The sequence below is a fragment of the Nicotiana sylvestris genome, chromosome 8, assembly GCF_000393655.2.
Source record: "Nicotiana sylvestris chromosome 8, ASM39365v2, whole genome shotgun sequence".
Classification (NCBI taxonomy): Eukaryota; Viridiplantae; Streptophyta; class Magnoliopsida; order Solanales; family Solanaceae; genus Nicotiana; species Nicotiana sylvestris.
In genome coordinates, this window is record NC_091064.1 from 210,821,818 (window position 1) to 210,845,796 (window position 23,979).

General features: G+C 35.6%; 2 protein-coding genes across 2 annotated transcripts; one reads left to right on the plus strand and one right to left on the minus strand.

Moving 5' to 3' along the window:
• Nucleotides 1-10,562: 10,562 nt before the first annotated feature.
• Nucleotides 10,563-15,292, plus strand: LOC104245094 (B-type cell cycle switch protein ccs52A-like). Its single transcript, XM_009800663.2, has 10 exons — nucleotides 10,563-11,128; nucleotides 11,576-11,698; nucleotides 11,795-11,899; nucleotides 12,754-12,933; nucleotides 13,032-13,094; nucleotides 13,191-13,385; nucleotides 14,255-14,356; nucleotides 14,465-14,527; nucleotides 14,643-14,711; nucleotides 14,816-15,292. The coding sequence occupies exons 1-10, from the start codon at nucleotides 10,661-10,663 to the stop codon at nucleotides 14,867-14,869; spliced, it is 1,422 nt and encodes a 473-aa protein (XP_009798965.1). The 5' UTR covers nucleotides 10,563-10,660; the 3' UTR covers nucleotides 14,870-15,292.
• Nucleotides 15,293-16,647: 1,355 nt separating this feature from the next.
• Nucleotides 16,648-19,622, minus strand: LOC104245095 (protein STAY-GREEN homolog, chloroplastic-like). The gene is made up of 4 exons (XM_009800664.2): nucleotides 19,122-19,622; nucleotides 18,829-19,002; nucleotides 17,596-17,763; nucleotides 16,648-17,318 (listed from the first exon to the last, which is right to left on the minus strand). Exons 1-4 carry the CDS (start codon nucleotides 19,236-19,238, stop codon nucleotides 16,974-16,976), a joined length of 804 nt encoding a protein of 267 aa, XP_009798966.1. The 5' UTR covers nucleotides 19,239-19,622; the 3' UTR covers nucleotides 16,648-16,973.
• Between the last annotated feature and the right edge of the window lie 4,357 nt (nucleotides 19,623-23,979).

The window sequence follows — 23,979 nt, forward strand, 5'->3', positions numbered from 1 at the left end:
TCGCCCCGTTCATACTGCTCTTCCAACAACTAGTGATATTCTGGCTATTCCTAGGCCCCAGGAGCCTTATTATGCACTGCTAGTATCTAGAGTGCCTCAATACGAGGTGCTTTCAGTGGTCAGTCTAGTAGACGTGGCCCGAGCCAGCCACAACAACCACGCCCTCTCAGAGCTTGTTTTAAGTGTGGCGACACTCGCCTAATGGTGAGGGGATTGCCCCAGACTTAGAAGGGGTGCACCTCCATAGACTTCTCAGTCACAGCATGCTCCACAGGGTCCTCAGGCCATGATTACAGCACCCGCTACCACTCCACCTACTTAGCTAGCTCGAGGTGGAGGTCGGGGAGGTAGAGGTCGCCCTAAAGGGGGAGGCTCGGACATATAGAATGCCTTTCCTGCTTGTACAGAGGAAATTGCTTCTATTTTTTTCATTATAGGTATTGTTCTAATTTGTCACAGAGATGCATCAGTTCTATTCGATCCAGACTCTACTTATTCCTATGTGTCATCTTATTTTGCCTCGTATTTGGGCATATCTCGTAATTCTCTGAGTTCTCCCATTTATGTGTCTACACCTGTGGGAGATTCTATTATTGTGGACCGTGTGTTTCGATCGTGTTTGGTTGTTATTAGTGGTTTTGAGAACATAGCCGATTTATTATTGCTCAGTAGGGTAGATTTTGATATTATCTTAGGCATGGACTAGTTGTTGCCCCATTATGCTATTCTTGATTGTCACGCCAAGATCGTGATGCTGGCTATGCCGGGATTACCGCGACTAAAGTGGAGGGGGTACCTTAGATTACACTCCCATCAGAGTTATTTCTTTTCTTAAATCTCAACGAATGGTTGAGAAGGGGTGTGACACATATCTAGCTTATGTGAGAGATATCAGTATTGATACCCCTACAATTGAGTTAGGTCCAGTGGTGAGGGACTTTACAGATGTGTTTCCAGCTGACCTTCCAGGCATGCCGCCCAATAGAGATATCGACTTTGGTATTGATTTGTTGTCGGACACTCATCCCATCTCTATTCCTCCATATCGTATGGCCCCTCCTGAGTTGAAGGAGTTGAAGGAACAATTACAGGAATTGCTTGATAAAGGCTTCATTCGGTCCAATGTGTCACCTTGGGGTGCTCCTATCTTGTTTGTGAAGAAAAAGGATGGTTCCATGCGTATGTGCATTGATTGTCGCCAGTTGAACAAAGTTACAATGAAGAACAAGTATATTTTGCCTCGCATTGATGACTTATTTGATCAATTAAATGGTTCCAGAGTGTTCTCCAAGATTGACTTACATTCAGGTTATCACCAGTTGAAGATTTTGGAGCCAAATATCCCGAAGACTGCTTTCAGGACTCGGTATGGTCATTACGAGTTCCTTGTGATGTCATTTGGGCTGACCAACACCCCAGCAGCATTTATGTATTTGATACACAGTGTATTTTGGCCCTATCTTGACTCATTCATTATTGTTTTTATTGATGACATTCTGGTGTACTCCCGGAGTCGAGAAGATTATGAGCAACACCTAAGGATTGTGCTTCAGACCTTGAGAGAGAAGAAATTATATGCAAAGTTCTCAAAGTGTGAGTTCTGATTAGATTCTATGGCATTTTAGGATCACGTAGTGTCAAGTGAAGGGATCAAGGTGGATCCAAAGAAGGTGCAAGTAGTATAGAGTTGGCCCAGGCCGTCCTCAGCTACAGAGATTTGGAGTTTTCTTGGTTTGGCGGGTTATTACCGTCGATTTGTTGAGGGATTCTCATCTATTGCAACACTTATAACCAGAATGACTCAGAAGGGTCAGGTGGACAGAGGAGTGTGAAGAGAGCTTTCAAAAGCTCAAGACAACTTTGACTACAGCCCCAGTATTGGTATTGCCTACAGGTTTGGGGTCTTATACAGTTTATTATAATGCGTTGCGAGTTGGCCTCAGCGCGATGTTGATGCAGGACCGTATGGGTGATTGTCTATGCTCCAGACAGCTAAAGGTGCATGAAAAGAACTATCCTATCCACGACCTTGAGTTAGCAGCTATTGTTCATCCCTTGAAGATTAATAGGCACTATTTGTACAGTGTCCCTTGTGAGATCTACATTGATCAACGCAGTTTGCAGCATATATTCAAGCGGAAGGATCTTAATTTGCATTAGAGGAGGTGGTTAGAGCTACTTAAGGATTTTGATATCACTATTCTATATTATCCCGGGAAGGTCAATGTCGTGGCCGATGCCTTGAGTCACTGGGCGGAGAGTTTGGGGAGATTAGCATATTTACTAGTAGTAGAGAGGCCATTGGCATTGGATATTCAAGCCTTGGCCAACCAGTTTGTCAGATTGGATATTTCTTAGCCGAGTCGAGTTTTGGATTGTGTGGTCTCCCATTCTTCTCTTTATGATCGTATCAGGGAGCATCAGTATGATGGCCCCCACCTGCTTGTCCTAAAGGATACGGTTCAACACAGTGATGCTAAGGAGGTCACTATTGGAGATGATGGTGCATTGAGGATGCAGGGTAGGCTATGTGTGCCCAATGTAGACGAATTGCATGAGTTGATTCTCAAGGAGGCTCACAGTTCGCTGTACTCCATTCATCCGGGTGCCACGAAGATGTATCATGACTTGAGGTAGCATTATTGGTGGCATAGAATCAAGTAGGACATAGTGGAATATGTAGCTCGGTGACTAAATTGTTAGCAGGTAAAATATGAGCATCAGCGTCCGGGTGTATTGCTTCAGAAGTTAGATTTTTCGGAGTGGAAATGACAGCGGATCACTATGGATTTCGTTGTTGGATCCCATGGACTCAGCGGAAGTTTGTTGTAGTTTGGGTGATTGTGGACAGGCTGACCAAGTCAGCTCATTTCATTCCTTTGATGACTATTTATTCCTCCGAGCAGCTGACTCGAGTTTATATCTGCGAGATTGTTAGACTTTATGGAATGTTGGTATCTATCATCTCTGAGCAGGGTACACAGTTTACATCACGGTTCTGGAGGGCCGTACAACATAAGTTGGGTACTCGGGTGGAGTTAGCACGGCATTTCACCCTTAGACGGTTGGGAAGTCCGAGCGCACTATTAAGATTCTTGAGGATATGTTATGTGTGTGTGTGATGGAGTTTGGAGGTTCTTGAGATCAGTTCATGCCCCTTGAGGAGTTTGCCTACGACAACAGTTATCAGTCCAACATTCAAATGGCATCGTATGAGGCTCTGTATAGTAGACGGTGTCGGTACTTAGTGGGTTGGTTCGAGCCGGGCGAGGCTAGATTATTAGGCACAGACTTGGTTCAATATGCTTTGGAGAAGGTTAAGGTGAATCACGAATAGACTTTTCATAGCCCAGTCCATACAAAAGAGTTATGCGGATCGGAAGGTTCGCGATATTGCATTCATGGTTGGAGAGCGGGTCTTGCTCCGAGTTTCTCCTATGAAGAACGTCATGAAGTATGGGAAGAAGGGCAAGCTGAGCCCAAGGTTCATTGGTCCATTTGAGGTGTTGCAGCAAGTTAGGGAGGTTGCTTATGAGCTTACCTTACCTCCTAGTCAAGCGGGAGTTCATCCACTATTAAATATTTCTATGATCCGAAAGTATCACAGTGATCCATCTCATGTGTTTGATTTTAGTTCAGTCCAGTTGGACTAGGATCTATCTTATGTTGAGGAGCAAGTGGCTATTTTAGACAAGCAGGTTTGGAAGTTGAGATCAATAAACATTTCTCAGTAAAGGTTCAGTGGATGGGTCAGCCGATCGAGGAAGCGACTTGGGAGACCGAGCAGAATATGCGCAGCCGTTATCCCCATCTTTTCACCACATCAGGTATGTTTCTATGCTCGTTCGAGCACAAACGATTGTTTTAAAAAGGGGAGGATGTAACGACCCGACCGGTCGTTTTGAGAGTTATAGCCCCGATTCCCTATTAATTGTTTCCCCCGTATAGTTTTTTGCTTATGTAACTTGCAGGAGGTTTTGTTTTAGTTTTTGGAGTGTTGGGACACTTAGTCCCTAAAATGGAGGCTTAAGTCTTAGAATTTGGAACGTTGTCGAAACTGTGTGAAGACGACTCCGGAATAAAATTCTGTCAATTCCGTTGACTCCGTTGGGTGATTTTGGGCTTAGATGCATGTCCTGATTGTGTTTTGGAGGTTTGTAGCTAATTTAGGCTTGAAATGCCGAAAGTTGAATTTTTTGAGATTTTGACCGGTAGTGGACTTTTTGATATCGGGATCGGAATCCGATTCCGGAAGTTGGACTAGGTCCGTAAGGTTGATTGTGACTTGTGTGCAAAATTTAGGGTCAACCGAACCTAGTTTGATAGGTTTCGGCATCGGTTATGGAAATTTGAAGTTTCAAGTTCTTTAAGTTTGAATTGGAGGGCGATTCGTATTTTTAGCATTGTTTAATGTTATTTGAGGGCTCGAATAAGTTCGTAGGGTATTTTAGGATTGGTTGGTATGTTTGGTTGAGGCCCCTGGAGCCTCGGGCGTGTTTCAGATGCTCAATGGGTCATTTTTGGACCTTGGGAGTTGGCAGATTTTCTGGTGTTTTGTTGCAGACATTTTCTTCATCGTGTTCGCGAGGGGGTTCTCGCATTCGCTAAGACATCTGGGAAGGACAGCTGGGTTTGTTCTTCGCATTCGCGATGTTGATCTCGCGTTCGCGATATGGACCTCGTGTTCCCAAAGGCTTGCGTATGCCTCTGTTTACGGTATATCAAGTTCCCAAAGATAACACCTTTTTGTTTACGTTGACAATTGTTATTCCATATCTTATCTGCTTTATTTTTGTGCATCTTGATTAATTTTATAAATATTTATTTTTTCTAACCAATATAGGTATTGAATAATTTTGTCCATCAAAACTTGAATAGATGAACAAAATTACCTAATATTACTGCATGTTAACCTGCATCTTCTTACTATTGTCTTTATAAATCCAGCCTTCAATTTCTAATTTTTCATTTCTCCTGCTATTCTTTTGATAACACGTTGACGCAAAGAACACATAAAATTGTCACAAATAATACTCAGTAAAGCTTACCTTTCGAAATTCGAAAGAAAAAAATGCATGGTAGTTATATTAAAACCAATTTTTTTTTACCTCAACATGTTGGGTTTTAAGTTTGTTAGAACTTAAAAATAGACAACAACAACAACGACCCAGTATAATCTCACAAGTGGGATCTGGGGAGGGTAATATGTACGCAAACCTTACCCCTACCCCGAAGGATAGAGAGGCTGTTTCCAGGAGACCCTCGACTCAAAAAAGCAACAGGAGCCGATATATTAGTATCATAAAAATGCATAATAAAATAACAGCAATATAAGAGATATGAAATACAGAATACGAAATACGAAATAGATGGCTGGTATAGTAAAACTAGCAGGTAAAGCCCTGCATCAATAGACGACCAATGACATTCTTAGTCTAACTCCTAACTGGCTAGTCTCACTCTATTGTGCTGTAGAAATATTCACAACTTTCCCCTAACCTACAACCTTAATGCTCGACCTCCATAATTCCCTGTCAAGGGCCATGTCCTCAGTAATCCTAAGTCGCGCCATGTCCTGTCTGATCACCTCTCCCCAATACTTCTTAGGTCGCCCTCTACCTCTCCGTGTGCCCACTACAGCCAGTCCCTCACACCTCCTCACCGTGCATCAGTGCTCCTCCTCTGAATGTGCCCGAACCATCTGAGTGTTACTTCCCGCATCTTGTCCTCCATGGGGGCCACGCCCACCTTCTCTCGAATATCTTCATTCCTAATCTTATCCATCCTTGTATGCCCGCACATCCACCTCAACATCCTCATCTCTGCTACTTTCATCTTCTGGATGTGTGAGTTCTTTACCGGCCAACATTCAGTTCCATATAACATGGCAGGCCTAACCACTGCTCTATAAAACTTACCTTTTAGTAACGGTGGCACTTTCTTGTCACACAAGACTCCCGACGCTAACCTCCACTTCATCCACCCCACCCCTATACGGTGTGTGACATCCTCGTCAATCTCCCCGATCCCCTGAATAACCGATCCAAGGTACTTGAAACTACCCCTCTTGGGAATGACTTGAGAGTCAAGCCTCACTTCAACTCCCGCTTCCGTCGGCTCAACTCCAAATTTGCACTCGAGGTATTCCGTCTTCGTCCTGCTCAACTTGAAACCTTTAGACTCAAGAGCATGTCTCCAAATCTCTAGCCTCTCGTTGACGCCGCCTCGTGTCTCGTCAATTAGAATAATGTCATCAGCAAATAGCATGCACCATGGCACCTCCCCTTGAATATGATGAGTCAGTGCATCCATCACCAGGGCAAATAGGAATGGGCTGAGCGCAGACCCTTGGTGCAACCCCGTAATAACTGGAAAGTGTTCAGAGTCGCCTCCTACTGTCCTAACCCGAGTCTTAGCTCCATCATACATGTCTTTAATCACCCTAATATAGTTACTCGGGACCCCTTTATCCTCTAAGCAGCTCCATAAGACCTTCCTAGGAACCTTATCGTACGCTTTCTCCAGATCAATAAACACCATGTGGAGATCCTTCTTCTTATCTCTGTACTGTTCCACCATCCTCCTAATAAGGTGGATAGCTTCTGTGGTAGATCGTCCCGGCATGTTGTTCTAGCCAAGACAAACATGACAACTATGTAACTTCAACAAAAACAAACATCCAATTATAGTTATATATAAAATAGAAAAATATTTCATTCATCCAACAAAGTATACCATTGTTTTATTCGCAGAGCTAAATAATTGTTCTTTCATTATTTTAAAAAATTATTCCTAAATAACTCTATTATTGGCATGTCAACCACTGCTAATGAATAAATTTATTCCAATAACAACTTATATTCCCAAAAATCTTTAATTTTTAAAACGTCATGTCAACCACCGATTACCAATTTGACAGAGAAAAACACCCTTTAACTTAGTTACAGTTTCAATTTACTGGTAATTGCTACCAGCAATCTGTAGTTTTCATGATTCAACATGAGAAGGGAATTCAATGTTACGCAAATAACCGACTAGATTCAACGCTTTATGTGATTGTCATGATTCAACATGAGAAAGGGATTCAATGTTACACAAATAGTCGATCACATTCAATGCTAACTTTTTTTAGTCGGTATATATATATATATATTCGCCAGCTATTTTTAGTTTAAGATATTAAGTGGGAGGCTATTTGAGTTAATTCTTTATATTAAATGATATCAATTGTATTAATAAAAAGAATATTTGTGATAATAAGTAGATGCAATTATGCAAACAACAAACGATCGTCACAAATAATGCTCACTTAATTAAGCTTATCCTATCAAAGACTTAAACCAAACGCATTGAAGTTATTTTAAAACCAATTATTACCTCAACAGCTATACAAAAATAATGTAAGATTTATACATTATCAAGACAACAGGTAATAAGCTTAATATGCTATATATTGGTAAATCATAAATGTGATGATAGTATAATTTCACATTGTATGTGAATATTAGTTAGACTTTAGATTTTCTTTTATTATATATAGAATAAGAAATTTGTACTTCTTAGCAAGCAAAGCATCACATCTATGTTACTCAAACAAAAGCAAACATCCAAATATATATATATATATATATAGAAATAGAAAAATACTTTCTCACCATAAAAAAAAGTAAAAAGTATAACACTGTTTTATTAGCAGAGAAAATAATTGTTCTTTTATTATTTTAAAATTTTTAGAACTTAATATGCAGTAATGATCCTGTAATTTCAATTACATAATCGTTATAGTTTAACATATTATAATATATTAGTTATCATTTTATTAATCTACTAATTAAATTATTTTATTATAAATTTATCAATCGTTATATTTTATCATTTTAACCCCGAGAAAGATTCCTCAATAACACGACATTTGCTAATATCACTCCCTTTCTCCAAAGTTTAGTTATATTGGTCGACTTTTAAGGGAAAATAAAAGCTTTTGAAATTTATAATCCAAAAAAGCATTAATATTTGTGTGTTTATAAATTATCTCATGAAATTAATAAAAAATTTAAAATTAACTTATTTTTAAATATAAAAAAAAACATTTTCTAAACAGACAAAAAGGAAAAACATCATAAATTGGAACGGGAGAATCAATTTATTCCTTTACAACTTGTCTTACCAAATCTTTAACTTTGAAACGTCTTAACAACCAATTACCAATTTGACAAAGAAAAACAAGTATAAACCCTTAACTTTGTTAATATTTTAATTTACTAGTAATTCTTACTAGCAATCCTTAGTTGTCATGATTTGACAGGAGAAATAGATACTCAAACTCCTAATTATACCAAGGACGAAATCAAAATTGTTAATGCTGTCGACAAAAAAAAAAGGGAATAATCGTAACAATGATTGTCCAATGTGGTTTTAATTTATTCATTTCTAACTTAATTTGATTACTCTGCTGGTAGAGAAACTTCCAAAAATTGCAACTTCCTGATAGTAATAAGATTGATATATTCGAAGGTAGCATCTTTTTGTTTATGTTGACACTTGTCTTTTTTTTTTTTTATATATTTGTGGGGTCCAATCACTTTTTGCGTATTTCGATTAATTTTACAGATATTCGTTTCCTATCGATATAGAGGGTGTTTGGCTAAGCTTATAAGTTGGTCAAACTGGCTTATAAATACTTTTTAGCTTATCTACGTGTTTGGTAAAATTAAAAGTGCTTATAAGCTAAAAATAAGTCAAAAGTCATAAGTTGGTCTCCCCAAACTTATCAAATTTCAGTTTATAAGCACTTTAGATTTGACCACAATATTTATTATTTTATCTCTAAAATACTTCTTTTTAAAACAAAATTCTTCGTATACCCACTTCTCCAGCTGCTTATTATTAATTTCAACCCTTTTATCCAAACACGTAATAGCTTATTTTTTAAATCATTTTCAGCACTTAAAAGTGTTTTTCAGCACCTAATGTTTATCAGTTACTCTAAATCACCTAAGCCAAACGGGCTCATAGTGTAATTTCACCCTAAAAAAAGTAAAATACTTCCTCACCCTAGAAATAGAAAAATACTTCCTCACCCTTAAAAAAAAGTAAAAAATATAACACTGTTTTATTATCAGAGAAAATAATTGTTCTTTGATTATTTTAAAATTTTTAGAACTTCATATGCGGTAATGATCATGTAATTTTTTTTTACATAATCGTTATAGTTTAACATATTATAATATTAGTTATCATTTTATTAAGCTAATAATTAAATTATTTTATTATAATTTACCTATAATTATCTTATATGTGATGATGTTGTCGGACCTCTCTATAAATACAAACTTATATAACAATCATTTGCTATAAAAACTAAGTTTTTCTTAGAACTGATTTTTTAAGTTATATTTTACTTCTCTATAATAGTTTTTTACCTATAACAGCAACAATCATATTTAGAGTAGAACGCTCTTTGTAAACTTATCCCTTTATAACATCCATATAGAATCTTTAAGGTTAAAAGAGTAGCCGGTGCACTAAGCTTCCGCTATGCGCGAGGTACGGGGAAGGGCGGACCACTGTGGTCTATTGTATACAGCCTTACACTGCATTTGGGCAAGAGGTTGTTTCCACTGCAAGAAATTTTAAGATTACATATAATAATTCTAAAAATATCTTTCCCATTCCCATTGAACAAAGTTTCTATTTTGCATAAGTCATAAGATATTAAGATTTACACATGATATTTTTTCCGTTGGACAAATACCAAAAAAATATTTCGATAGAAGATTTAACTGTTAAGCTCTTAGATTGTTTTTACGGGAAAGCTATTGGATACTTTTTTGCTGAAAATTTTGAATACAAATTTTTGCCAATTCAAGTGTTAAATCGCTAGTAAGATAATGAAATCTATGAAACAAACTATAATTACAAAGTTCATACATTAATCTTGAAAGAATTTATTTTTCTAAGTAGCTTTAAAATGTGTACCTTATAGTTTAAATCCTTATACGTTTAGTTATGAATTTATTAATAATGTATTAGCTTTTTTCAATATTTAACTAGTGAAATATGCATATCTTTTTAGATTTTAAATTTGAATAATTTTCTTATCTTTTATATGTAATACTGGAAAAGGAAAAAGAATTGATTTTTGGATAATTTTTATCTATAATAGGCAAAAAAAATTTAAAACCTCAAATATTATTATAGATATATAATAGTCATTCACTATAAAAATAAAAAAGTATCGGAACAAATGAGTTTGTTACAGAGAGTGATTGTACGTGTAAATATTTCTTAGGTTGAACTCCTACTTCAATTCCTTTTAACAATGGGAGTATTTACTTCCCTAATTGTATCCAAAAAGAATTAACTTTCCTAATCAAGAAAGGACCCGAAAACCCACTCATCATTTCCCTAATAGACCAACTCCTTTACCAATTAGGAAATGGACTATGGACCCACCTATATATTTCCCGCAAAACCCTTCCTTCAGTTAATTATTTTCCCGGGAAACTTTTACCCACATAGTAACATAGAAAATACCAAACTAACAACCAACCATTAAATAAAACATTATTTTTCCCTAAGTCTCATAAATATTCTCAACCTTAGATCTCTTCGTCTCTTTTCTTCTTCTTCTTCCCTTCGTCTTCTTCTTCGATCCACTATGGAAATCTCAAGCTCATCTTCAGATCTTAATCCCAAAACCCCATCACGGATTAATCAACTAATCCCGGGTTTTAATTCTTATCATCCATCCCCATCTCGAACAATCTACAGTGATCGTTTTATTCCCAGTAGATCTTCGTCCAATTTTGCCCTTTTTGACCTCCCTTTACCCCCACATTCCTCTTCCTCTGAAGATTCCAGCAATGCATATACCTCACTGCTTCGTTCAGCTTTGTTCGGATCCGATTGCGGGTCGGTTGTGCCGCCTGTTACGCCCGAGAAGTCGTCGGGTTTAAATTCAAGAAATTTGCAGATTAGTAGACCCAATTGCAATATTTTTCGGTATAAGAGTGAGACCCGGCAATCTTTGCAGTCATTGTCGCCTTTTGGGTATGATGATCAGCTCCCCGGTTTTAGTCCTAGCCCAGTCAAAGCTACCAGGAAAGTTCCAAGATCTCCTTTTAAGGTAAATTTTGTTGTATTTTTTGTTGTTTGCTATCTGGGTTTTGCTTAACAATGCCATATGTCTTATGTTGGCCCTTTTCTTGATTAAAAGTTAATGCTCTTTGTGGGATTTTGCATTCAAATCCAACTAAGTTATGCACGGACAATATAAAGATTCTATTAGTGAATTTTAACTTGTGATAGCAGGTCAATTACTATTTTAACCAGATTAATGGATAATGCTTATCAAGAGATTTACATATAATTACTTATCAAGTAACCTGATTGTGTAAACATTTTTACACCATCAGTGCACAGAACTTACACTCTTTAGGAATTGAGGCATAGTTGTTGTTTAATGCTCTTTCTGAGGTACTCAAAGTGGTTTTTTTGGAGGTTGTTTTGTTAGTGGTAATATGCTCTTTCTGTGGAAGGCTGATGTGTGGTGCTTGTTTGGTTTATTAACTAGGTATTGGATGCACCGGCTTTGCAAGATGATTTTTATCTGAACCTTGTTGACTGGTCTCCGAATAACGTGTTAGCTGTGGGACTAGGGAGCTGTGTGTATCTATGGCATGCATCTAGTAGCAAGGTGAGTTTGTTGGTTCTATAGCTTTCTTCTTTATTGGAGTGAGTTTTGGTTACTCTTGGTCATCGATCATTAATTCTACTGGAATGCTATGTGCAGGTAGTGAAGTTGTGTGACCTGGGAATTGATGATAGTGTTAGTTCAGTTGGTTGGGCACAAAGGGGAACACATCTTGCTGTTGGAACAAGTAATGGGAAAGTCCAGGTGAGATTTGCAAATTGCTTTACCTAAATTCCTATGCTTTTCTTATAGAAAACTGTATGCATGAGTGAAAAACGTCTGGATTCCCCACTTAGTCTGGAACTTTTCTGCTCATTAGGTTGAGTGTAATACGTCCTTGTATTAAAATCTCAGGGTTTGTCAGAAGGAAAGTGCATATCCTGGCACCAGTGTTATTGTCATATGCAGAAAAAATGTCTTTGCAAAACTAAATTTTTCCTGCATCATCTCCATGACGTGAAGATATTTAGAGTATTGAATCTATTCTTTCCTAATGAGGAAGAAGCAACATGGGGATTGAAGACCTTTGTGGGAATTTCTCTTCGCAATCCATGAAGAACTTTGTGGGGAATTTCTCTTCACAATTTTTGGAACTTCCATGCCCAAGAGAATCTTTATAATGTGTTTTTCTGTAAAGTTGACATATATCACAGTCCAAACTTTACAACTTAACATAGATTTCAATGGAAAATTGATTTTTTTTTTCTTTAAGTTGCTTCGAAATAATCTGAGGAAAGACTAGACATGAGGTTTAAGGGAGATGGTATACTGTAGTGGTTTCATTTCCTTGTCTCCTTTGTTTTTTAAGTTTGGGACTCCTAAATCTGAAAAAAATTGATCTCTTTAACAAGAAAATCTAATCCTTAACGAGTTAAGGTCAGTTATACGAATTCTTTATATCCATCTGCTCCATAATTGGATCTTTAGTTCTACATATCATTGTGTGGAACTCAAATTTTCTGAAATGCATGCACAAGAATAGAGTTATCAATATGTTAGTTTAAGATGATAGAATCTTAGTAATGGCGTTTAAGTGGTTTAAGCATCCTTTCGTGTAGTTATGGGATGCCTCTCGTTGTAAGAGAATAAGGACGATGGAGGGACATCGATTACGAGTTGGTGCACTGGCTTGGAGCTCATCAGTACTGTCTTCAGGAAGCCGAGACAAGAGTATTCTTCAGCGTGATATACGTGCTCAAGATGATTATGTCAGTAAGCTGAGTGGTCATAAATCAGAGGTGAGGCTTTATTCTATCTTCTGTTTTGTTAACATCTTCTCTTTTATCAAACTTCTGTTTTCCCTTTTGCTGCTTATTAATAGCAACTACATTTTCAGGTTTGTGGGCTCAAATGGTCTTATGATAGCCGTGAATTAGCTTCAGGTGGAAATGATAACAGGGTATGCTGTTAATATCTTGAACTAATTTTTTGCTCATGATGCTTTTTGGGTAATCTTTTGCATTTTAGCTGACCTAAAGTAAATCTTGATGTCCAGCTCTTTGTATGGAACAACCATTCAACACAACCTGTGCTAAAATACTGCGAGCATACTGCTGCTGTAAAGGCTATTGCGTGGTCCCCCCATCTTCATGGTCTTCTGGCTTCTGGTGGTGGCACAGCTGATCGATGCATTCGATTCTGGAACACCACCACTAATACACATCTCAGTTGCATGGACACTGGTAGTCAGGTATTCCCCCGTTATAGCATCCAATAACACTTCTAATTTTCTGTGCGTCTGTTCATTGCTTGCTCATTCAATAATATCTTACCATATTTTAATCTTATAATTTCCCCGATAGCCAGTACTGTGCTACCTAATTATATTCTCAGAAGAACAATATTGCTGATAAGTTTGACTCCCCTGATTCCTCAGTTCAACTTCTTAATAGCGGGAAACTTGTTTGCCTCATCTGAAGAGCAGAACCAATGCTAAGCGACCATCAGTGAATCATATTACATACTTTCTGCTAGGACAAGTGTAAATTAGTGTAGGTCTTTTCTTTCTCTTTTTCTGTTTTTTTTTAAAAAATTAAATCGAGCAGAATAGAACTTAATCTCTTAAAGAGAACAATAAAACTTATCAAATAATGCACAGAATAAAAAAGGGAAAAGAAAAGGAGAGAGTGTGCTAGAGTCAGGTACCACCTCTGTCCAATCAAAACTTGAGGATTCAGTAGTCAATCAAGTTTTCCACGATTACATGGGAGAGGGAAAATCAGGTTAACATAAATTCTGGCCTTTTCAAGTATTATTCACCTGTGTGTGATATTCATTTGACTTTTACATCAGACTTTAAACATTTTCAAGAATCTGGATCTATCTTTAAAATTAAGTCACTAAGTTGTACTTGGGAATATCACCATTCGTCGTTTATGATTTTAGTTTTTGACTCATATTATAAGAATGAGTTAATTTGATGCTATTGCCAAATGCCAAATTGCCAAATCTTATCTTGCCTCTCTGGACCATCTTTTTGATAAGGCAAAGTGTATTATGGTTCCTGATATTGCAACTGCAAATCTTTCTGAGATACTAACTTTGTTGATCCTGTGGCAGGTTTGCAATCTTGTATGGTCTAAGAATGTCAATGAATTAGTCAGCACGCATGGTTACTCTCAAAACCAAATAATAGTTTGGAGATATCCGACAATGTCTAAGGTAGGTTTCTGCTTGCTTAGCTGCAAAATTACAGGGATAGACATTTGTTTGTTTGATATATCGTTCTGTTACTAGCTTGGTCACACAAGTTCTTTGCTGTTAATGCAGATAGCTACACTAACAGGCCACACATATAGAGTTTTATATCTTGCTATCTCTCCAGATGGGCAGGTAACTGACCAAGAAATTGTTCATTCGTCTGCTCATTTCTTCATACTTTTCTAAGTGCAATATCAGCTTCATTTCGCTACATAATTCTCTAACAGCTGTTATCTCATCCCTGCAGACAATTGTAACTGGAGCAGGAGATGAAACACTTAGATTCTGGAATGTTTTCCCTTCTCCTAAATCTAAGGTAAACCTTATGTTCAAAGACCATAAATGTTAAGTTGAATTCATCTTTATAAGTTTTTAGAAAAGGCGAAAGCATCTCACATGTGAATAATGTAATCCATGCAGAACACCGAGACTGAAATTGGCGCATCTTCGCTTGGTAGAACTCATATCAGATGAGAAATTGTAATTATTTTCCACTCCAATAATTTTTTGCACAAGAGTATAGCAGCACCACATTTTTCTGTCTGACGGAACGGTAAAAAGTTGCAGGAAGAATCCTAAACATGCAACTAATAAGATGATCTCTGTCATCTTGCATTTTATTTTGAGTCAATTATTCTTTTATATAGTTCACAAGTGTATAGTTGGAGATGTTATTTAATTCTCATTAACATCTCCTATTCATTCTGTAATAATATATGGGGAGAGGGAGGGAGGTTCTATTGTTAAGGAACATCTAATGTAAGGAACACCTCTGATCCTTGTACATAGAAGTCGTATTTTTTCCTCGGATTCATAATTTACATGCTGAACAAGCTGTTGTACTTGGTTAATTTCTTATTTCCTATCTGATATAAATAAGTCTCATCTTTTTTTTTACCTTTCTCCACCGTAGGTTTTTGTCTTTAAATCACTCTTGAGCTGTGTTATTTTAAGGGAAATAAGAGTAAAGATAGAAAACAAGTCAAATGAAAATAAATGAGGCCACTCTGCTTTATATAAAAGTGAAAAAAGAGAGCAATGGTACTAGCTTTAGGTATAAAATAGAGGTGCCCCCTTACTATATAAGGAAGTCACTTTTTCTAGGATGTTCGAGATCTTTGTCACGCAGAGGGTGAAGTGGCCACATAGAAACCTTTTTTTATTCCTTTGTTTCGAACTTCGTGAAGAACTCCATTATATCTCCCCTCATTTGTTTCGAACCCTAGTTGATTCTGAACTTCGTTCCCTCATTAGTCACTTTCCTTGCATGGTCAACTCTTGCCGCGGCTTGTGAAGTAGCCCTCTTTCTTTACAAAAAAAAAAAAAAAGGATACATGCCCTTTTACTTGATATTATATTAGTAAAGTCAAAGCCTGAAGGCCCCCCGAGGTCCCGACGACTTCGCGGCTGCCTTCTGCCAAAGGATGTGACCTCACACATTAATAAAGCTATTGAAGTTTCTTAAAAGCATGTTAGATCCTCAAATCGAGCCACCACTGTTAAGAACAACCGAGATCCAATGAGAATTTGTGTGTAGCTTCTGGTCTTTGACATAAAAAAAAGCCCAAACAAATTTTTAAAGAATATATGGTTATACCAAATGTCAAATGCAAGTAATTCATTTCACCGACTTAAAATTCTGAATCTGCTTCTGATCAAACGTTTTCCATGATAGTCAATATTTACCAAGTTTGTAAACACCTCGTTCATCTAAGAACTATTTTTAAATTTTTCTAGGGTTTTTCTGTCCCTTGAAGGGAAGCCTTGGAGCAACGGTAAAATAATACTCGTATGACCTACAAGTTACGAGTTCGAGCTGTGAAAGCAACCACTAATGCTTGCATTAAGATAGGCTATCTACATCAATACCTTTGAGGTGCGGTCTTTTCTCGTACCCTGCAAAATATGAGATACTTTGTACACCAGGCTGTCTTTTTCGGCCCTTGGTAACACAATTAGATGCACGTTTCCATCAAGTGCAACTGTTCATTAGGCAGAAATCAAGACTAGGAGGGTGTTTGAATTGGCTTATTTTAAGTGTTTATTGGCTTTTATGCACTTTTTTAGTTTGTGTGGTGTTTGACAATGATAAAAAAGTGCTTAAAAGCACTTTTAGGCATTAAAAGTACAAAAATAAGCCAAAAGCCAAAAGTTGGATATTACCAACTTATGACTTTTGATTTTTAGCTTAAAAGCTACTTTTTATAAGCCAATCCAAACACCCCCTAGATCATGAAAAACATAACAAGGCATTAGGCACAACCAAACTTACTTTAATTGACTAGCACACAACTATAGGTATCACCATCCTAAACCTAATGCCTTTGTCTTTAATCATGGCTCCTGAATTATTTACATTTCCAATCAATAAACAATCCTTTTTCCATAGCCCTATACAACAACAATAACAAATATTAACAACTATGCTTCAGTCGCAAACCCAAATAAAGGAGAAAGATTCCAGTAGACGGACAACCAGCCAACATAAAACTAGCCAATTCGTGATGTTTTCATAACCCTATAATGATAATTAATTAATTACATTAAATCACATAAACCAACAGAATCATTATTTTTTTTAACTTTGCTGCTCTTGCAAGCCTTGGATGGGCTCACCATCAGTCCCAGAAATATCATCAGAAGGCCAAGGAATCAAACTCATTGGGGGAAAGCAACAAGAACAAGATTCTTGACAAGGTTGTGGTAAATCCCAGTTGCTATTGCTTGTAGTGTTTGTATTTCCCATTTTCCCACCTACCCCACCAGAAGATGAAGGGGAAGCTGCTTCTTTGAGTGGACCCCAACACTCTACTTTGTTGAATTCTTGAATGTTTGAGTGGAAATAAACCCAAACTAAAGCTTCTTGTAACTCTGGGTAATTGTTTAGTAAATTCTCATCTCCATGAACAAAAGCCTTCAGAACCTAAAACACAGAAAATAATATAAAATAAAGAAATGCCAATAAAAAAATAAAAAAAAGCAGTCCGATACACTAAGCTCCCACTATGCGCAGGGTCCGGGAAGGGCCGGACCACAAGGGTCTATTGTACGCAGCCTTACCCGGCATTTTTGCAAGAGGCTGGAACTCGTCACCTCCTGGTCACATAACAGTAACTTTACCAGTTACGCCAAGGCTCCCCTTCCAAAATAAATAAATGCCAATCTTAGGAAAATGTGATATTAACATTTTATAAACTTACCACAGGGAGTTCTTTGCAGAAGATATAGTATCTGAGTCTAGCAAACAAGTCTAACAAGAAATGGCCTCCACTTATGTGACAGTGGACATGAAGTGACATCTTCCCTTTAACTTTCTTCCATTCTGCTACCACTTCATCCCTTTGCAGTTTATTATACCATCCTTGCAACTGCAAATCAAACATCAAATTTCCTATTTTTGCCTTTTTTTCTCAACAAAATTTCTCTTAAAATATATAAAATTTTCAGCATTAAGACAGATCAAGATTTAAAAGAACCCCTTAATATATTTTCATATCCTCAAACTTTTCTTCAAATTTTCCTTATATGTATATTGGGAGGAGTCTAGATTAGCACTTGCAACTTGTGTGCTAAATCCGCCCCAATATCTGGTGAAGAACATAGGCGAATGGAGCCTATGTTCAATGGTTTCAACTGAACGTAGTATATTTGACATAGAATATAGATATATATTTGAAGAATCAATAAAATTTCAAAAAATATAAAATTATGAACACACAATTTCAAAAGTATAACTAGTTCGACACTATGAATCTAAAAGGTTTAACCTATCGAATTGTATCAAGAATGGTATTTATTAATGAAATTTACTTTACTTTATTAAGGATGAATCTATCAAATTTAAATTTTGAAAATCTACCTCAAGTGATAGAATGATGATTGCCCCTATTAAGTAATAGATCATCGACTATAGTATTTAGCCCATAAATACTAGTTAGAAGATTTACAAGTTTTCCTTAGCGGAAGCGTATTTGCAGCAACCAGGAATCCTCATGAAGCGGATGAATACACTTTGTCCACAACCTACTACCTTTCTCTAACATGCAGAGTAATCCTAGCCGCCCTCTCTTGAGTTTCTCAAACACCCATAGTGGTGTATACATACGGCTTAAGGTTAGACCTAATGAGCCGACTAATCAGGTCCAAAAGGCTATTTTTTCCAACATCGACCTTCAAGATCTTATGACTCCAAATCTACACTAAAAAAACTACTCCAAGAATCAATATATCAAAACAATTTTTGGAGGATCTAACCCGGGTGCGGCGGTTATTTTGGAGAATCCGCGCAACACAAAGAAAACTACTCCAAGAATCAATATATCAAAACTACTACTACTAAGGTAACCTTCCCCTGTTCACTCTCTTTCTCTCAGCAGTATGAAAAACACAAAGAATTAACATATGTTATCAGGCTAAAAAATAGAATTAATTACCTGAGAATTATTAATGGTCTGAGAAATAGCCAAAGTGAGTTTAGAGGTAACATCACTATGAGTCAATGTGTATGTTCTTGGCAATTTTCCTGGATGTTTCTTCTCATCAACTCCTAAGAATAATACCTTCAGTTTTGAGGCTTCAAATATAGCTGGTCCAAATAACCTTGCCACCTAATAATTTAAGAAACAAATAAACTATCAAGGGAACTCAATTAAAAATTGGAGAAAACAATATCTGAATATTAAATTCTGAAAACCCAAAAGGAGAGAAAAAGAGAGTGGAAAATTACAGGGACTATGGATTGATTCTTGTTGGATTTTCTTCTGGTTTTGTATATAAAAATAGAGCTTTGCTTTTCAGGTTTGAGCTTAGATGGAACTACTAAAGAAGCAGTCAAAGTTCCCATCCCAGAAACACCTGAAATTAAAGCTATTTTTGAGAATCAAGAAGATGGGTATAGTAAATTCCTTGAATCTTGGAGCTCCAATATATCAGGAAAATTCTAAAAAATATTTTGATTAAATATTTGTACAAGTTAGGTGTTGAAAAAAGTGGGCAAAGGATTTAGTTTGATTATTACTTTGTTGCTTTTGCTTTACTTAGATGCGTTAGGCTTTGGTGACTTTGAAGATTGGTATTCATACGTGTAATTATATGTGTGTGTTTTTACACTTTTACTGTGTGAGAGAGAAAGAAAGTGAGACCAGAGAGAGATGTAGAAAAAGCTGGAAAAAGACAAAAAAAAGGCAGCAGGGATTGCGTATTGAGTGTTGAAATTTAGAAAGAATATGGTATGAGGTGTTAATGATGATTGCTTAAACCAGCTTCTAAGTTGTGATGGCAACTTTATTTTATTAAGGGGTAGTTTGGTATAATAATGAGATATTTTATCGGGATATTTTATAGAATTAATTATCTCACTTTTTATATGGGATAACTAATTTCATCATTTTGACATAAAATTATTTCGAAATTAACTAATACCTCAAAACCAAACATAAAATAAAATTAATTTAAAATTTTATTCTAAAAATATTATTGTTATCTCATATACCAAACAATTCGTCAGAGTGATTTAGGTTTGCTGCAGAGTGTTTTGCTGCATGATTTAGAGTGTTTTGGTGCATGATTTAGGTTTAAACACGTAGGTCTTTGACTTGGTACACTCTCTAGTCGCATTCTTACTAGTTTTTGTTCTCTTTCTAAGTATCTAGTATTTTTGGGGGAGGAGAGGGACATTTGTAAAAGAAAATTCCCTTAAAAATTACCCAAAAATCAAAATGAATTAGCTAGAAAAGTCTACTATTCATCTACTTGTACGCGGGGTCGGTTAAAAAAATAACTCATTTTTATTTGGAAAAATATAAAATTGGTCGATTGGTCAAAATTAATTGTATTTTTTAATTAAAAAGTGTATAATATATATATATATATATATATATATATATATATATATATATATATAAAATACACATATATAGAAGAATAAGCTATGTGGATTATTCAAAATCGAAGTCGATTTACTTTATAAAAAGAAGACATCAATGAACTTCTATGAAATGGTTTCACGGGATTCAGCCAATTGTGTTGATCGTGAAATATCATTGAGAACTAGAAATCAAGATTATCAAAGAATTTTCTGAGATTATTTTCAGTACAGAATAAGTCAATCATCTACTTTAATATTTTATTAAGTAAAAACGGTGATATTGTTTCTCCATTGATCAAGAGTTTCAATTTTGGGAAGTATCGTGATCTCCAATAAAAAGGGTATTAATTTTTTCAAATGAATAGAAAAAAAATACTTATATTTTATCGACTATTATATTTTGAAATGGCTAAAAAAAATATTTTTTTTTATTTTTTATTTTCCCTCGAAGCAACAATCGCTATTTATTCCGATCAAATCAAATTCTACCTTGACAAATATAATTCTACAATACTCCTTTCCGTTTAGTTGAAATCATTGTTCCTTCCTGAATTGGTCTAACCTTCTCTATAACTTGGTTTGACCAAAAATCATACTTTTAGGTTCATATGACACTCCCAGGGATTTTGATATGGTGTTTAGGTTAGAAATATAAATTTGATCTTCAAAAAAATAGAGCTAAATATTTATCAGAAAGGTAGCTCGTTGCATTAAGCTCCTATTATGTGCGAGGTCTGAGGAAGGGTAGGACCACAAAGTATACTGCAGTAAAAATTATGTGGAGTAGCCACTTTTTAAAGATGTATTTAGTTTTTATCCAGCATTTTTAATGCTTAGCAATAGTAGACACTAAGCTATTAAAATTAATATGAAAAGACTGTGTTACCCTTTCTTCTATCTCTTTCATGTTAGGGAGAAGAATTGTGCCGGAAGGATTTTCTTCTTTAGTAGCTAATGTTGTGATTCACAATAAGGTGCCGAAGAATGGTTGATAGGAAGAAAGATAAGTTAAAAGTTCCAATTCCACCTAACCTTAGATTCTTCTGTCTTCATCGTATGGGAGATGTAATAACCAAGAATTAAAAAACTCAAAAAGAACAGAAAGCGAAGAAAAAAATTTAATCAACACAACCGATCGAAAAATAACTGCTTGTACAGAAAAACAAGTAGAATAGACAAAGAGACAATAAATTGAGAAAAAGAAGTTAAACTTTATCTAAAGATTTGCTTCATTTAAACCAAGTCCATTGTTTTCAAGTACATGGTAAGTTGCTTTAATGTAGCCCAGACAGAGTCCTCGCTATAGTGACAATATTTTTAATAGACTGCACTGTGTAGGCAGAAATTCACTACTCCTTTAATATATACCCATTGCATAAACAAACAAATGAATCCTTCTCCCTCCCAAAAATAAAATGAAAAACAAAGAATATAATACACTTGGTCTTGAACTTCGAGTTTCAAGTTCAAAAGTTAAGGGCACTTAGTCTTGAACTTCGAGTTCCAAGTTCAAAAGTTAAGGACACTTGGTCCTGAACATAGAATTACAAGTTTAAAAGTTAAGGATACTTGATCCTGAACTTAGACTAACAAGCTCAAAAGTTAAGGACAATATGTCCTGAACTTATAGTTACAAGTTCAAAAGTTAAGGACAATAGGTCCTGAAGTCCTGAACTTAGACTAACAAGCTCAAAAGTTAAGGACAATAGATCCTGAACTTACAGTTACAAGTTCAAAAGTTAAGGACAATAGGTCCTGAGGTCCTGAGGTCCTGAACTTAGACTAACAAACTCAAAAGTTAAGGACAATAGGTCCTGAACTTAGGCTAACAAGCCCAAAAGTTAAGAACACTTGGTCCTGAACTTAAACTAACAAGCTCAAAAGTTAAGGACATTAGGTCCTGAACTTAGACTAACAAGCTCAAAAGTTAAGGACAACAATTATAAGTTTAAAAGTTAAGGACATATAGTCCTGAAGTTAAGTTGAAAAGTTAAGGACATGCAGTCCTGAAGTTAAGTTCAAAAGTTAAGGACATGTAGTCCTGAAATCCTGAACTTAGAGTTACAAGTTCAAAAGTTAAGGACATGTAGTCCTGAAATCTTGAAGTTAAGTTCAAAAGTTAAGGACATGTAGTCCTGAAGTCATGAACTTAGAGTTCCAAGTTCAAAAGTTAAGGACATATAGTCTTGAACTTAGAGTTACAAGTTCAAAAGTTAAGGACATGTAGTCCTGAAATCTTGAAGTTAAGTTCAAAAGTTAAGGACATGAGCAGAATGGTATTTTCGTCCGGGCAGTTAAAGTTTGTTAAAGTAATGGCTAAAGAATAAAGATATTTTAAACAGTGGCTTAAAAGTGAATACATATGTTATTAGTTGCTAACCGTGCACTTCCCCCTATATTTAACGCAATCTTACCTTGTATTTCTGTAAGAAGCTGTTTTCATGGCTCGAACCCGTGACCTCCTAGTCACATGACAACAACTTTACCAGTCACGCCAAGGCTCCCCTTTCTAATTTTTATCAGAAACCAAAAGAAAATTAATCTACATTTTCTTAAATTAATTTGAATGTTCGTAAAATATCTTTAAGTTAATTGAAACTTTGCAATTTTTTCCCAATTTTCTTTTTTCAATTCTAACTTTTAAAATCAAAATCAAATCATAAAACCACCTGATCTGATGGTACTTAAGAAGGATACCCATACCTTGATTCTTTTGGTTTTCAATGTTATGTTTGCCAAAAAAAAAAATTACCTTGATTCAAAAATTTAATGGGAAGCATCAGGGTGTGATTCATTTGGAAGTTGAGCATCATTAGATTTAACCTATGTTTGTACGAATTCTTCGAAAATATTGTCAAGCTGTCAGATTCTTCAAAAGTAGTTTTTTTTTATTTAAAAAAATCGATATTAGTCCGATGATATTTTGAAGAGTTCGTGCAACACATGATTTAATTATCATTTGCTTAAGGGAGCTTTACATACCTGTCTAATTTTTAAAAACATAATACATATTTCTAGCAGCAAACTTAGTATATCAATAGTAGCCATAAAATATTTGCTTATATAGCAGATCCACCCAAAACTGAAACCCTAATCATATGCCTAAAATCATGCATCGTATTAACTTAGGGATTTATTCCTTATTTATCTCCTAAGCATATGTTCTTTAATCCCCAACCCAACTGATTCCTTAGATTATATTTTTTTGGTTTATGTTTTTTTTTTCATGTTTGAATATTTAAATCTTTAATGATAGTATATACTAAGTTTTATACTGTAGATATTTTACAAATATATTAAATATATATACTGGATATATGCACAAGTTTTTTATTAGAAAAAAATATTTATGGTATATTCCAGTATAAATATTTTATATCTCACACATACCATGAATATACCAAGTATTGTATACTAATTAACATAATTTAAAATTGTTGGAATTTAACATATATATCTTACACATAATTTGCAAGTATGATACATGTAATAATAGTGGAATACTTTTGTCACTTTTTTGTATGTTTTACAGTGGAAATTGCTTTGAGTATATATTTTATAAGTCTTGATTATACCCTGCGTTTTATACGTATTTAAAATGAAATAAATATAATTTAAAACACATAGGAGTATTATATAAGGTAAAAATACGGGATCCTAGGTTATAAAAAATACAATGTATATATTTAGGGTATAAATGCTCAAATCATAAATATAC

Bases quoted from the DNA above. Each gene is read 5' to 3' on its own strand.
- LOC104245094 (XM_009800663.2), top strand. From the start codon at position 10,661: ATGGAAATCTCAAGCTCATCTTCAGATCTTAATCCCAAAACCCCATCA. The intron at 13,386-14,254 runs GTATTCCCCCGT...ATCCTGTGGCAG, and splicing joins GCATGGACACTGGTAGTCAG to GTTTGCAATCTTGTATGGTC. The intron at 14,357-14,464 runs GTAGGTTTCTGC...CTGTTAATGCAG, and splicing joins GATATCCGACAATGTCTAAG to ATAGCTACACTAACAGGCCA.
- LOC104245095 (XM_009800664.2), bottom strand. From the start codon at position 19,238: ATGGGAACTTTGACTGCTTCTTTAGTAGTTCCATCTAAGCTCAAACCT. The intron at 17,764-18,828 runs GTAATTAATTCT...TTTGATTTGCAG, and splicing joins AGACCATTAATAATTCTCAG to TTGCAAGGATGGTATAATAA. The intron at 17,319-17,595 runs GTAAGTTTATAA...TCTGTGTTTTAG, and splicing joins TCTGCAAAGAACTCCCTGTG to GTTCTGAAGGCTTTTGTTCA.